Below are 16,495 nucleotides of genomic sequence, written 5' to 3'. Positions count from 1 at the left end.
GGGATGTTCCTAGGAACGGATTACAGGTATAGTCGTTGGAGATGTGTGGAGAGATAGTCACCGCTTCCCCATCTTCGGTGACATTAGCACACCTTGACTCGACGACTAAGTGTTTACTGGTATAGTCGCTGGAGATGTGTGGAGACATAGTCACCGTTTCCCCATCTTCGGTGATGTCAGTGTCGGGGTCGTAAATGACAATATAAATCCTCATTCACCAGTCATTCCAAATTAAACTATAAGCATGTGGTACCGGGTAAGAATGAGTCAGACAGGTAGCTGGTTCAATCTCAGTGCATGCTCGTGAATCCACACGCATGTGTGTAACGGTCACAGCAACTGGCTTTATTCTAAAATACACAATACTAAAAGGGAATGCAATAGGCGGGGTTTCAGCAGCATACATCTAGTGCTCAGTCTCTCTCTCTGATTGGTCAGAACGTCTCCCGCTGGTTACTTCTTTCATCACATTCCAGAGTTATCTTTTCAGGAGAAATATACTTAACCCTTCATATTCTAAACTGAGGTGAAGAATGAACACTGGCAGCCATCTTTAGATACAATTACATGTGCATTAGCTAGCAGATAGGGAAAACTTATTGTTTCACAGTATAAGATATATAAAGTACAAAAGAAAGTATATAAGAAAGTATATTTTCACCTTGACAATCCCCCCTAAACACTAAGTTTTTCCCTTAAAGAAAGATCCTTCGAGACTGTCCATGTGATGGGAAAAGGGGAGGTGGATTTCTTCATCCAGACACCTCAGAAACTCTCCCCTAGCGAGAGGCCTCCAGGCAGCTGAACCCTTCACTAACCTCACATGGAGTTCTCCCACTGTCCCTAAACTAAATCTCTTAGCATCATCTGAGAATGGGGGATTTTGTCTACTCTCTTGAGGGGAATATACTTAGGGATCTCCCCTGGATCAGTACCATTGTACTCTGGTGGGTCTACTTCTTGATTGAGAAAGGTGTCAGTCGGAGTTGCTTTGGCAATAACCTTTTTATACAAGGGAATAACACAACAGAAAATTATCGATCCAATTATAAGGAGGGCAATTAGTACTAAACAAACTTATTGAAGGAATCCCTTGATCTCACCTAACCAACTGGAGAAGAAAGATGTGTCTACTCCAGCATACATGACACGTCGTCTTATTGTCCTAATTTGTTCAACTTCTTTAGAAACCTTCAGGTCTCTTGGATCTACATTTTTCCATTCAGGTTTGGCTGTCTATATTTCGTCTCATAAGTCTTTGGTCATACCGTCAATGAATGTATTTACCAATACTCTAACATCAAGTGGGTTTATGGGACTGTACTCCATGTCTTCCCATTTCAGCTGTAACCGTCCAAAGTATAGCTCTACACTCTCTCCTTTGTCACATCTGTAAAAAGTCTAAATTTGCGTCCTAGCACGTCACCTGTTTTTGTGCTCACTAACTACCTAGGCCTGCCCAGGTGCACTTATACATCTATCATATTGTCATTATTTGTCTGTAAAATGAGAAAGGTTGGTTCTCAGGGTCAGCCAATTGCTTTTGCATAACTAACTAGTCAGAGGGCCTCCAGGGATAATACTCCTGTATCTGTCTTACCCTACCTGATGTGGTTGGTTCTCTGGTGGTGGGGAGTGACATGACATGCTGGTCTACAGCTCCTTCCCAAAAGGATTACGGTCAGCCTACTCCTAAAAGTTAATGTCCCCACTATCCGCCAACCACAATCCTGTGTCAGCTTCTTATATCACTACATGTGATCTTGTCTGGACAGGATTCAGTGTAATTCTCTTAGGTCGGGTTGCAGCACGGGTCATACAAGTGTTAGGGCCCAAATCCTCAACTATACCCTAAAAGGCATCACAGCTATAATTGACAAATCTTTGTTCACTGTAATATATAAATATATATATTTGATCCATTCAACATTTTTATTAATCTGCACCTGTGGGATAATAGAAGCAATGCCGGCATAAATCTGGTTCTGGGCTTTAAACTGGTCAGGCACCCCCCACTCCAATGGTATCAATATATACTAGTGGATCTTCTTCATAACTCATGTGGAGCTGATCAAAACTTCTCCTCTTTCTGGTAGGTTCATCAGGTATCTTTGGTGTACATATATTGTGTATGTTTAATTAGCAAATCAGTATCTAAAGAACTGTTCTCCTTGCAGAAACCTGTCTCAAAAATCCCTACTGGTGTACCTGTGGTGTCGTGCGAATTATAGCAGGTGTAATTGTCAGCCAATACGGTTACTTCTCCTGGAACCTTTAGTTTGGGTTCTTATGAATCAGTGGGACATAATCTGGGCAATCAGTGGGCTTCAAACCTTTCAGCAAATTCATGACACAGGCGGTGGTGTTGTCATCAGGAAAAAGCAGTGCATGTGTGTATAGGTGTGTATTCGCAGCAGCACAAGCAATACATCCTACAGAGATATTCTGGACTTTTACATTATATCTCACCCATTCTAACCATAGGTTTTTCCTTGGGGCTGTTTGTGTTTCTATGGAGAAAACCTCTTGCCAACTGAGACCTGGAATGGGTATCACTTCATTAACTACATTTTGCAAACGCTCACCTGGGCCTGTTTTAACTGTACTGGTAACAGGGGCTTTGGTTGGTCTGAAGCTAATATCCTGGAGCTGTATATGGCCTAAATTCCCATGGTATCCACTACTAAATACATAATTATAATGCCTTCCCAGTACAAATGTCTGCAGGTCAGCAGATTGGGGGCTTTCGAGATTTAGGAGGAGGGGGTGACAACTTTTACCCCATTTACAGCCACTGAGTGGTTGCAGAAAAGCTGTTAGATGCATTCTCCCACGAAGACTCCTACCCGTCCTATCCTTAGGGAACATGGCTTCGCTAGGTTTATATCCCCAATCATCTCCCGTATTCCAGGCAGCATCTGTCTAATAATAACAGTTATTGTTGTCATTTCTGGTAACACACATATAGAACTGGATGATCCCCCCTACCACCCGTTCAGTCTCGGGGCACTTGACTACATCACAGAAATCAAATCGCCAGATATTCACCAGGGCTGTCAGATTTACCCAGAGAATAGTGGGGCCAGAATTCTTATTTTTGCAATAGGGGCCGAAGAGGTAGGGGCAAGGATGGCCCCCAGTCCCAAGGTCAAAAACAACAGCAACATTTCCCTTCAGTCACTTCTGTGACTAAACACTGGTTCGGTCTCTTTTACAGTGTGAGGCGTGGATACAGGTGCTCTTTCCTTCAAGTTTTACTGCAGTGGGGGTGACCAGGATCACCGTGTGAAGTCCTTCAAATCTCGTCTGGAGACAATCTCTGCGCACAAACTTTTTCACATACACCAGGTCTCCTGGCACAAAGGGATGGTGTCCAGGAACCTTGTCTGGGTCTGGAAGAGAACTGAAGACAGTTAAATGCACTTTGGCAAAGTGTCCATGTAAGGCCTGCACATAGCTAGTCAAGTCCTGGTACTTGAGCTGCAACTGTTATGGAAAGAAACATTCAAAATTGGGGCTCCTGCCAAACAGAATCTCATACGGTGACAGTCCTGTCTTCCTGTTTGGGGTATATCTTACTGAAAACAAAGCTAGAGGGAGGCATTCTGTCCATGGTTTACCAGTCTCTGTCATTGCCTTCTGGATTTTAAGCTTAAGAGTTCCATTTAGTCTCTCCACTTTTCCACTACTCTGCGGATGGAGTATGCAATGCTTGACTTACCCCCAGTGCTGCCACTACCTCTGACATGATCTCTCCAGTAAAATGGGAACCCTGATCGCTTTCAATGACTTCAGGAACTCCATACCTGCATATGATCTCAGCCATCAGTTTCTTTGCCGTTGTCTTAGCCGTAGCTTTGGCAACTGGGTAGGCTTCTGGCCAACCTGAAAATAAATCAATGCAGACCAACACATACTCATACGTCCCTACCCTGGGTAACTGAATATAATCATTCTGCAGTCTCTGGAATTGGTTAAAGGGCCGGGGAGTGTGTTTGGATGGAGTTTTCACTGTCCTACCCTGATTATGTGTGGCACATATCATGCAGCTCTGTACCTGCCTTTCTGCGCAGGTGGAAAACCTGGGGGCAATCCATTGTTTCTGTAGGGTGTCACACATGGCCGTCTTCGAGTGGTGCACATTCCCGTGCAGAACCTGTGCCATCATTGGGTACAGTACCTGTGGTAGGCAGACCTTTTCACCCCTCCCCCATAGTCCGGTAACGGTATCAGAGCAAGCCCCTATCTCTTGCCACCTATTTTTCTCCTCCTTACTTGCCTGTTCTTGTAACCGGGCTAAGATGTCTTTCAACACAAGTGGAGATGGTGGGGTGTCTAGGTGATGTACTTTAGAGGCCACAGGAGTGCTTGCTGCTTTCTTGGCAGCCTGGTCTGCCAGTGCGTTACCCTTTGTCCGTCCATCAGTGCCTTTGGTATGTGCCTTTACCTTTATGATGCCTGCTTGGGTGGGAAGCTGTAGTGCATTCATAAGTTGCTGGACTGCCTCAGCATGTTAAAAGGGGTGGCCATTTGCTGTCAGGAAAGCCCTGGCTCTCCAGATAGGCCCATAATCGTGTGCAATGCCAAAAGCATACCTGGAATCAGTGTAGATATTTACAGTCTTACCTTCTGCTAGTTTGCACGCTTCTTGTGCAGACATATGAGCTGGCATTGACTCTGCCTTGATTACCTCATGTTCTGAGACCACAGCATATCTGGTACAGAAGCGTCCTTGGTCATCTTGGTGACGGGATCCATCTACAAAAAGCTCAAAATCAGCATTAGAATAGGCACACTAGAGACCAGCCATTTCCTGAGACATCAATTCCGGACAATCATGTGGTTTGGAAACCTAATCTTGTTCCTCTGGATCCATTCTAGAGAGAAAAAGAGTGTCCTTTTTCATGTCACCTACTCCTCCCCCCTTTGGATCCATAGGAACTAGGAGAAGAGTAGCGGGGTTCAGGACAGTGCACCTTTTCAAAGTCACATTAGTAGACATGAGAATAGCACACTGAAGTCGCAGCTGTCCAGCCATGGACATGTGGCTAGGTTGTACTTGATTAAGGATACTATGTACATCGTGTGGGGTGTGGACCATCAGTGGGTGATCCAAAACAATCTCTGAAGACTTGTGTAGCAACAACTGGACAGATAACACAGTCCAAATACAGGAGGGACTTCCTCTTGCCACCGTATCCAGGCGGCCGCTGTAATAAGCAACAGGTCTCTGTTTGTTTCCATAAAGCTGAATCAGCACACCTATAGCATGTCCTGCATAGGTGAGCTCTGCCTGCAAGGCAGTCTGCAATACTGTACGGTAGTGCTCGGGTGTCTTGTAATCATATATAGGGCCTGCAGTGTGTAACACTATATCACAGGGCAAATTCCCTCTTTGGGTGGACATAGCGTCTCCTGGATGCAAGGGGCCATAAATGGTAAAGTAGGCCTGACACTCTTGGGCTACGGCTGGACTTCCCTTTTCTAGCTATCTGTTGGGCCAAACCACCTCTATATGACAGGGTAGAATTAGCTGGGTTCACTATGGCTCCTACCTGGTGGGTAATCATGTCCCCATACCCTACTGAGAAAAGAACCTGGGAGCCCTGAGGTGTGATGAAGCAACGTGAATGACAGGGAAACAAACTTCAGATTCCTGGAAAATCTAGCTGAAAATTGACATAAGGCAGCTGGGAGGGAGTTAGATTCCTATACAGGGTTAAAGGCGTATTGGAGTGTGAAGCTGGACTCACATGTACAAAGGAGGGGGGCAGAAACTGGAGTCTGTTACATGGAGATAAGAAACACTGTGACCACGCAGCTGCAGCGGTGGGGGCCAGTGAGCGAGCAAGAATCACTACGGCTAGTGATTTAACCCTTGCCTTTCTTGCTGGGCTAAATTATTTTGGAAACTTTTTACTATTTTCAATACATCATCCGGAGTGGAAATCTCAATATCGGATCTACTACAAAAAGGTATGAATGGGCTTTTTGTTACAATGGGAATCCCAGATCTTTAAACACTACCATAAGACGCCCATAGAACTTCTCGGCAATCCAGTATATATTGCTGCCTTGACTGTAAGGGGCACAGGGTTTACAGTCGGGAGTAGAGGCTTAATTTCCTGGGGAGGGACCATATTATCCAGCAGGGAGACCCCCCCCCCTTCTGTAGCCAGCACCGAAGGGAAAAATTTCAAGCAGATCGCGCAGGGACTCACTCACCCCCTCCCATCTAGTAACACGTAGATAAGAACTTTCACTGCATTCTTCAGCGCTGAAGGCAGAGCAAGAGCCCAACACTATACCCCCCTTCCTCCAGCACGTAGCGCAGATCAGGAGAAAAGAGGAGAACTGACAAAGAAATCTCGCAGCGGTCCGCTCCGCCCCTCCCATCTAGTACACAGCACTGATACAAAGCTCCGTATCCTCTACAAAGTCACAAATTACAGCAGTTTTCAGACTTAATTTCTACAAAACGTTCCTATGATCCTCCGTGGTCTGGGCGGAGCCCCAAGGACGGCCCGTACGCACACACACGGCAGGTTTCCACCCAGGTTGGATTCTGCACAACACAAACAGGACACACCTACGCTTCTGGAGATCTCTTTCCGCCGCCATTACAGGGCGGTGGCTGGGACTGCATTTTCATCATCAGTGGCACGGCGGCCATTTTACAATCTGTAAGATCACAGTTCAAAGGCATTTTATAACCAAATACGGGTTCTATATTGTCTGATCCTTCCTCTCCATCAACCTATTCTCATCCTTTGTTCTTTAAGCTTCGCGCAACTCGCAGATAAGCTTCTTGACTGCCTCTTGCCCTCCCGTGACCATTGTCTTGACTTCCACGGCATCCTCATCTAACTTGTGGGGCACAGACTTCTTCTGCTTTAAGATACGCAGCTTGGCTCCCAGGATACTATGGCCTCCTGCAGTAGGCCACTGGCAGCGATCTTCAACACTGATATTCTAAAAACACGGAGCCTCTCGCTCAACGTATAAGAAAAAGAGCCTCACGCTCAATATTTCCATCCCTAACCTGAACAACAGTGATTAACAGACTATCCTGCCACGATATCCCAAACAGTCGGGAGGCGGTCTCCTAGTGAGAGCCCTCCACAAAAATTCTGGTGGTCCCGTACGGAGCGTCTTAATTACCTGTTTCTGGTGGTCCCGTTCCGAGACGTCTTAATTACCTATTTCTGGTGGCTCCGTACAGGGCGTCTTAATGACCTATTTGTACTCAAAATTCTGGTGGTCCCCCACTTGGGACGTCTTAATTACCGGTTAGTACAATATCACAGAGGCTGCGTCTCCTATCCCTTTCTCTAAGCTGCCCCACAATCTACAACTAGCTCAATCTTTCACTCCACTTCACTACTAGACAACAGTCACGGGTAGGGTGGTTGAACGGAGTACAATGACCAGTGGAGGAGGTGTGGTGTACAGAGGACGCACAGAATGCGACGTCTCTCAGTTGCTGGTTCAGAGCGTGGCACAGGATCGCGTTCGATCTCACCACTCGACCGGTCACCTCCCGGACCCAAAGAGACCACAGACAAACCAATAACGGCTGAGACACTAGCAAGTGTGACATATACAGTGTACATGATCGCCACTTACCGTGTTCAGAGGGTGATCAGTCCTCGAGGTCAGCCACTACGGGTATCATCCACAGACATCCAGGCATGGGTCCAGGGGGTCTCGGATCGCTGGCCACGCCCCCCGTTGGGCTGCCAATTGTCGTGGTCGTAAACGACAATATAAATCCTCATTCACCAGTCATTCCAAATTAAACTATAAGCATGTGGTACCGGGTAAGAATGAGTCAGACAGGTAGCTGGTTCAATCTCAGTGCATGCTCGTGAATCCACACGCATGTGTGTAACGGTCACAGCAACTGGCTTTATTCTAAAATACACAATACTAAAAGGGAATGCAATAGGCGGGGTTTCAGCAGCATACATCTAGTGCTCAGTCTCTCTCTCTGATTGGTCAGAACGTCTCCCGCTGGTTACTTCTTTCTTCACATTCCAGAGTTATCTTTTCAGGAGAAATATACTTAACCCTTCATATTCTAAACTGAGGTGAAGAATGAACACTGGCAGCCATCTTTAGATACAATTACATGTGCATTAGCTAGCAGATAGGGAAAACTTATTGTTTCACAGTATAAGATATATAAAGTACAAAAGAAAGTATATAAGAAAGTATATTTTCACCTTGACATCAGCACACCTTGACTCGTCGACTAGCAGACCAGCTGAAGAAGAGGACACTGCTGAGTGTCTTTGACGCATGGGAACCAGACAGTTCTTAAGACTGGGTAAGTTCAAACGAAGCACTTTACTGGAACCCTTGACCAGAGCGGGTGGTAGAGTCCTTGGCTCAGAATGACCCATGGGCATAACAGACAGCATGTGGAAGACGAACTTCTTCGTGTATAAGGCTCCAACTTGGAGCTGTAGTTGTCCTTGCAGGACTAGACTGTTCTTTAGCAGGGTTCGGCCATTATCAGGCAACGCCCACACCGGGTTCTGGAGCTGAAGAACGGAGACCATACACCGACTCTGTATGATAGGCGGCTTAAACACACCAAAGCTCCCAGAAGGCAGAGAAACAGTCATTAACTTAGATGGAGAGGAGGTACTCTCGCCAGGGGCAGCCTCTCCAACTGGCCCGAGGTTTTGGAGCTTAAGATCCCCTGGACAGAGGCCATCCAGGTGTTCCTAACAACAGCAGCGACATTGTATGCCCTTCTTATGGCTGATTTCAGGCTGCCGCTTTGCCAGCCCACTCATCAACCTTCTTAGGCTTCACACAGGTAGCTGCTTTAACAGGTAGAGGAACTGGAGGGTCACAGACGGTCATGGCTTGACGTGGGGGTTTCTTCACGGGTTTCACCCGTCTAGAGCGCCTCTCGGATCTAGATGGGGAAGACTTAACAGGAGCAGCAGGACAAGGCTTGTCAAATACTTTACGGAAGGCCACCAAGAAGGCCGCTAGGTTCATGACGATAGGATCCCCTGCTTCCCAGAGGGGAGTTATCCATATTAGAGCATCTTCGGCCAGGTAGGACATGATGTAACCCACCTTGACCCAGTCAGAGGGGAAACAAGCTGCATTCTGCAGGATGTAGCGTAAGCACTGCTTCAGGAACCCCTGGCATTCTTCAGAATTCCCATAGAACCTAGGTGGGTCAGCTGGGTAGTGCTCCTCCTCATAGGCCTGAAGTTGCTTGAAGAGAGCATTAGAGACAATAATTGGGTCAGAGGTCTCTTCAATCTGAACCACCCTTGGTGGAACAAATTTTTCAGGTTGCTCATACGGGCAGGAAAAAAGTTCATCATGCTCTGCGAGCGGTAGGACATGGGATACAGCGGAGGCCATGGCCTGTGCAAACTGTCATACTCGCGCCCAGACTGGTTGGCGCGGGCGTGCGGAGGTGTGTGGCCCCACTGTGCCACAGACCAAACCTTCCTGTAAGGGGCGTAACTAAGTAGCTTCCTAGGTGTTCGCTGAAGCCTCTGATGGTGAGGTCAGACTTGTGCAATAGGAAGCTACCAGGTACCACTACAGGGTGGAGTCTGGTTGTGGCTGCTGATCCCACCGGGGAACGGAACATAGACAAGCAAGCGGGCACGGCTGGCACATAGGCAGGCAGACGGGTACAACAGGAACACTGTCAGGCAGGCGGGCACGGCTGGCTCTCTGGTAGGAAGGTGGGCACGGCTGGCTCTCTGGAAAGGTAGGCGGGCACGGCTGGCTCTCTGGCAGGACTGGTGGGAAAGACTGGAAGAACCGGTAGGGACCGGTCTGCAGGCAGGTATGTAGAATGGGTAAGAACCTGTTCAGACACGAGGACCTAGGAATAAGTAGATAAAGACCGCAAGAGCGGATGCAGAGCGAAAGCACAGGAGCTAGAGCCAAGAACAGAAATGCAGGAGGCGGAGCCAAGAGCAGGAGGCGGAGCCAAGTGCAAAACCGCAGGAGGTGGAGCCAAGAGCTGGAGGCGGAGCCAAGTGCAGACAGGCAGGAGGCGGAGCCAAGTGCAGACAGGCAGGAGGCGGAGCCAAGGGCTGGCGGCGGAGCCAGGTAGAACCACAAGGAGCGGAGCCAGGTAGAACCGCAAGGAGCGGAGCCAGGTAGAACCGCAAGGAGCGGAGCCAGGTAGAACCGCAAGGAGCGGAGACAGGTAGAACCGCAAGGAGCGGAGACAGGTAGAACCGCAAGGAGCGGAGCCAGGTAGAACCGCAAGGAGCGGAGCCAGGTAGAACCGCAAGGAGCGGAGAGGTGCTGCGGGAGGGGTCTCTGCAGCAAAGCTGAGCAGAGCCACAAAGAATGTGGAGAGAAGCTGCAGCAAGGGATAACTGCAACAGCAGAAGATAAGCTGAGAAGAAAGGAGCAGAAACGCAGAAGTGAGGAGCAGAGGTAAAGTCACAAAGGTTCAGAGCAGGGAGAGCTGCAAGAGTGCGGAGTGTAAGCAGACTGAGAATACAAGGAAAGACAACAGGGAAGGAAGCCAAAGACTAGGAGACCGAGGTAAGATTAAGTGCAGACAAGGCAATGGAACAAGACACAAGGACAAAGACACTGGGACCAGGATATACTGCCTCCTGGTGGGCGGACAACAAGACCAAGGAAATAACACAGAAAATCCTCCAGAGAGGGAGAAACACAGAGAAAGGCCAGGCAAACTCAGAAGCAAGACACTAACTGACCTAACACATTGCACAGGCCCAGAACACTGGGTGGAGCTGAACTAAATACTGGAGGTCTCCTGGCAATTGGTCAGGAACAGATTGGACAGATGCACCTGATTCCTATAAGAACCAGAGAGTTCAGGCGCCGGCCCCCTATACACACACAGCCATGAAGCATGCAGGAGAGCAGAGACATAGAACATGGAGCTGGCAAGAAACAGAAACCACATCATGACCTGGAGCAGTGGGTAAGATAGTGTGAGAGATGTGAGGCCATGCCGAGATGCCAGCAGAGTTGTTACAATATCCAAGTAGGCACATTTATGAGACTATAACATGGCAGCCATTTTAACCCCTATGCACACAATGATGTCCCTACATCAGTATTTCCCACTAAGCCACTGTATGATTGTGAATACTGCATATCAGCTATAGATTAATCCTTGCCTCATAGGTTTATTCAGGACTGGTTTTCTGAAGAGGTTCCTGTTACCAAGGTGGATTTTACCACAGTCATACCCAGGACTCTCTCCCTGTACATCCTGTCGTTCCTCAATCCTCATGACCTGTGTTCTGCCGCACAAGTCTGTTGGCACTGGAAGTTCCTCTCCGAACAGGTATGGCGTGAGTTAAAACATCCATTCTATGGATGACAGTATGCAGTTAGCTCCCTATAGTGGCAGTTGCAGGACACCAGCATGTTCCCATTAAAGGGATTGTCTAACAAAAACTAGGTGATAACATGTTGATCGTAGGGATCCGAATACTGGGACCCACACCGATCGGCAGAATGAGGCACTTTTATCTCACTTAGAATGGAGCAGCAGTATGCATGTTCGGCCACTTGCCTATACATATCCTTGGTAGTGATGAGCGAATATACTCGTTACTCGAGATTTCCCGAGCACGCTCGGGGGTCCTCCGAGTATTTTTTAGTGCTCGGAGATTTAGTTTTTCTTGCCCAGATGAATGATTTATATCTGTTAGCCAGCATAAGTACATGTGGGGATTCCCTAGCAACCAGGCAACCCCCACATGTACTTACGCTGGCTAACAGATGTAAATCATTCAGCTGCGGCAAGAAAAAAGAAATCTCCTAGCACTAAAAAATACTCGGAGGACCCCCGAGCATGCTCGTGAAATCTCGAGTAACGAGTATATTCGCTCATCACTAATCCTTGATACTAGCGAGCGCTGTTCTTGGCTTTTAACTAGCAGCCACATAGAGAATGAAGGGAGTGGTGGATAAAAATTCCCAGATTTACCGATCAGTGTAGGTCCCAGCGGTGGGGTTTTATTCTGACATCCTCCAAGTTGCTTTAAAGATATATTATGAAATGAGTGCAGAATTTTAGAGCTAAAACAGAATGATAAAAGGTGGAGATTTATTTTAAGGTATACAGAAGTCACTCTATAGTGCAACTATTCGCCAGCTATCTAGTATAACTGAATTGTGTCATCTTCATTTTCTCAGGATTGCCTATGGATGCCAAAATGCCTGAAGTTTGGTTGGTTTTTGCCATATACTCCAGCCGACAATGAGTATGGTGCATGGAAGAGACATTATATTTCATGTGCTTGTAGTCTGGATTATCTCACACCAAGGGAAGCTGCTGAAACCTACGGCACATTAAATGAGATAAAGGAGAATAGAGAGGAAAATGAAGAGAAACTACGGGAAAAATGGCTACGCAGGATGCTCCAAGAAAGGCTTGCGCTGGAAAAAAGTGAGCTGCCTGGTTCTACAGATATTATATACAGTGCCTTGAAAAAGTATTCAAACCCTGTGTACTTTTCCACATTTGTTCACATTATACCCATAAACTTATAATATATTTTATTTGGATTTAATGTAATATACCAACAGAAAGTAGCAAGTATTTATGAATAGTACAGGAATTGATACATGGTTTTCTAATTATTTTAAAAATATAAATATGAAAATTGTGATGTGCATTTGTATACCGCCTCCTGAGTCAATAATTTGTAGGTCCACGTTTCACCGCAATTACTGCTGCATGTCTTTTGGGGGAGGTCCCAACCAGCTTTGTTCATCTAGAGGCTAAACATTTTTGCCATTCTTCTCAGTGAGATTGGATGGAGGCGTCTGTGAACAGCAATTTTCAAGTCTTGCCACAGATTCTCAATGGGGATTATGTCTGGACTTTGACTTGACCATTCACACACATGAATATGCTTTGAACCAAGCCATTCCATTGTAGCTCTGGCAGTATGTTTAAGGTCATTGTCCTGCTGGAAGGTGAACTAATGCCCCAGTCTCAAGTTTTTTGCAGACTCTAAGGCTACTTTCACACTAGCCTATTTTGTAATCCGTCGCAATCCGTCGTTTGGGGCAAAAACCGGATCCTGCAAATGTGCTCGCAGGATGCGTTTTTTGCCCATTGACTTTTAGTGCCGACGGATCGCGACGTATGACCATAAGTCACGTCCGTCGTGCACTGAATCTGCCGTGTTTTGGCGGACTGTCGGCACGAAAAAACGTTCAAGTGAACTTTTTTTGTCCGTCGCGTCCGCCATTTTCGACCGCGCATGCGCGGCCGAAACTCCGCCCCCTCCTTCCCGGATTTCAGAATGGGCAGCGGATGGGTTGAAAAACTGCATCCGCTGCCCACATTGTGCACAAATTTCACAATGTGCGTCGGTACGTCGGCCCGACGCATAGCAGTGGACCCGTACCGACGCACGTGTGAAAGAAGCCTAACAGGTTTTCTTCCAGGATTTCCCTGTAATTAGGTTAATCCATCTTCTCATCAACTCTGACCAGCTCCCCTATCCCTGCTGAAGAAAATCATCCCCACAGCATGATGCTGCCATCACCACCATGTTTGACGGTGAAGATGGTGTTTTCGGTGTGATGTGCAGTGTTAGTTTTTCATCACACATGGCGTTTTGCATTTAGCCCAAAAAGTTTTAATTTGGTCTCACCTGACCAGAGCACCTTTTTCCATATGCTAGCTATGTCAACTATATAGCTTTTTGTAAATGGGACTTCTTATGGCTTGCTTTAAAAAATTGCTTCCTTTTAGCCACTCTTCCATTATGGCCAGATTTATGGAGTATATGACTACTAATTTACTAATTTAATTGTAAAGTGCTGCGGAATATGTTGGCGCTATTACTAGCTGTACTGTGGACAGATTCTCCGATCTGGGCTGTGGATCCATGCAGCTCCTCTAGAGTGACCATGGGCCTCTTGGCTGCTTCAATTACTGTCTTTTCGAGTGAACATATTACTTCTTTTAACTGCTTCATGGTTTGTAAACCTTGAAGCAGTTAAAAGAAGCAGCAAAATACAGAATGTGCACAGCATTGTTGTTTTTACATTGCTGTGCACTATGTTAATTTTTTGCTGCAGTGTTTGGAATCTAGCTGATAAAGCCATTAGCCCCTTAACGACCAGGGGTATTTCTGTTTTTTTTTTTAATTTCAGCTTTTTGCTCCCCTTCTTCCCAGAGCAATAACTTTTTTTATTTTTCAGTCAATATGACTACGTGAGGGCTTGTTTTTTTGTGGGACAAGTTGTACTTTTGAACGACCCCATTGGTTTTAACATATTGTGTACTGTAAAAGGGGGAAAAAAATCCAAGTGTGGTAAAAATGCAAACAAAGTGCAATTCCACGGTTGCTTTCTTTTTTTTTTTTTTTTTTACCTTGTTCACTAAATGCTAAAACTGACCTGCCATTATAATTCTACAGGTCATTACTAGTGATGAGCGAATATACTTGTTGCTCGGGTGGTTTCCGGTTATTTGTGACTGCATCGACAAAAACGAAATCTCCGAGCACTCACAAATAGTGTTAAACGATACCGTCCGATACTTGAAAGTATCGGTATCGGAAAGTATCGTCCGATACCGGCAAAGTATCGGATCTAATCCGATACCGATACCCGATACCAATACAAGTCAATGGGACTCAAGTATCGGACGGTATCCTGTATGGTTCCCAGGGTCTGAAGGAGAGGAAACTCTCCTTCAGGCCCTGGGATCCATATCAATGTGTAAAAGAAAGAATTAAAATAAAAAATAGGGATATACTCACCTCTCTGACGCGCCCTGGACTTTACCGCCGTAACCGGGAGCCGTTGTACCTAAGAATGCGCTCTTGAAGGGCCTTAGATGAGGTCACTGCGCTCTGATTGGTCCGTAGCGGTCGTGTGACCGCTACGCGACCAATCACAAAGCCGTGACGTCACCTAAGGTCTTTCAAGCGCTTGAAATACCTTAGAAGACGTCCGCAGCTTCTGATTGGTCACGTAGCGGTCGCGTGACCGCTACGCGACCAATCACAAAGCCGTGACGTCACCTAAGGTATTTCAAGCGCTTGAAAGACCTTAGGTGACGTCACGGCTTTGTGATTGGTCGCGTGGCGGTCACATGGGCCGTCGCGACCAATCACAAAGCCGTGACGTCATCTTAAGGTCCTTCACGCGCTGATTCTTAGGAAGGAAGGCTGCCGGAAAGAAGCAGGGCGCGTCCGAGGGTGAGTATATTCCTATTAGGTATATACTCACCCTCGGCTTCTTTCCGGCAGCCTTCCTTCCTAAGAATCAGCGCGTGATGGACCTTAAGATGACGTCACGGCTTTGTGATTGGTCGCGACGGCCCATGTGACCGCTACGGACCAATCAGAGCGCAGTGACCTCATCTAAGGCCCTTCAAGCGCGCATTCTTAGGTACAATGGCTCCCGGTTACGGCGGTAAAGTCCAGGCTGCGCCAGAGAGGTGAGTATATCCCTATTTTTTATTTTAATTCTTTATTTTACACATTGATATTAATCCCGATACCGATTCCCGATACAACAAAAGTATCGGATCTCGGTATCGGAATTCCGATACCGGCAAGTATCGGCCGATACACGATACTTGCGGTATCGGAATGCTCAACACTACTCACAAATACTCGGAGACCACACAAGCGTGCCCGGGAAAACCCGAACAACGAGTATACTCACTCATCACTAGTCATTACGAGTTTACAGACACCAAGCATGTCTAGGTTCTTTTTTATTTAAGTGGTGAAAAAAATTCCAAAAAAAAAAAAAAAAAAAAGAAATGGCACCATTTTCCAAGACCTGTAGTGTCTCCGTTTTTCATGATCTGGAGCTGGGTGAGGGCTTATTTTTGCGCGCTGAGCTGATATTTTTATTGATACCATTTTGGTGTAGATACTATCTGTTTACCCGTTATTGCATTTTATTGCAATGTAGCGGCGACCAAAAAAATGTAATTCTGCCGTTTTTAATTTTTTCTTGTTACACCGTTTACCAATTGGGTTAATTCTTTTTTTTAGAGATCAGGCAATTCTGAATGTGGCGATATCAAATATGTGTATATTTGATTTTTTCTAATGGGGCAAAAGGAGGGTGATTTGAACTTTTATATATTTTGCATTTGTTAATATTTTTAAAAACATTTTTTTACTTTGCTTCAATAGTCTCCATCGAAGACTAGAAGCTGCAGTACTTCAATCGCCTCTGCTAGACACAGGCGATGATCAGATCACCTGTGTGTAGCCGAAATGCTCACTTGCTATGAGCCCCGACCACGTGGTGGCGCTCGTAGCAATCCAGGAATGACAACCATAGAAGTCTGTTTCAGACTTCTAGTTGTCATGCCGACCCATCGGTGACCCATCTTCATGTGATGGGGTCACCGTTGGTCGGGATTAGCGACCCGCTTCCGGTGAGCGCGAGTTAAATGCCGCTGTCAGAGATTGACAGTGACATTTAACTGGTTAACAGCCACAGATCGCGATTCCACCCGTGG

The 16,495-nt window shown here is 46.5% G+C and overlaps 1 protein-coding gene across 3 annotated transcripts in view; it reads left to right on the top strand.

Moving 5' to 3' along the window:
• The window catches only part of ECT2L (epithelial cell transforming 2 like), a 133,295-nt gene that overhangs the window by 10,489 nt on the left and 106,311 nt on the right, over positions 1-16,495 (top strand). For all 3 annotated transcript variants that reach the window (XM_077289245.1, XM_077289243.1, XM_077289244.1), the window contains 2 exons: positions 11,161-11,323; positions 12,181-12,433. In XM_077289245.1, the coding sequence (XP_077145360.1) occupies positions 11,161-11,323; positions 12,181-12,433 (416 nt within the window). The remainder of the gene's footprint in view (positions 1-11,160; positions 11,324-12,180; positions 12,434-16,495) is intronic.

This window comes from Ranitomeya variabilis, chromosome 2, assembly GCF_051348905.1.
Source record: "Ranitomeya variabilis isolate aRanVar5 chromosome 2, aRanVar5.hap1, whole genome shotgun sequence".
Taxonomy (NCBI): domain Eukaryota; kingdom Metazoa; phylum Chordata; class Amphibia; order Anura; family Dendrobatidae; genus Ranitomeya; species Ranitomeya variabilis.
This window is presented reverse-complemented; position numbering and strand designations above follow the sequence as displayed.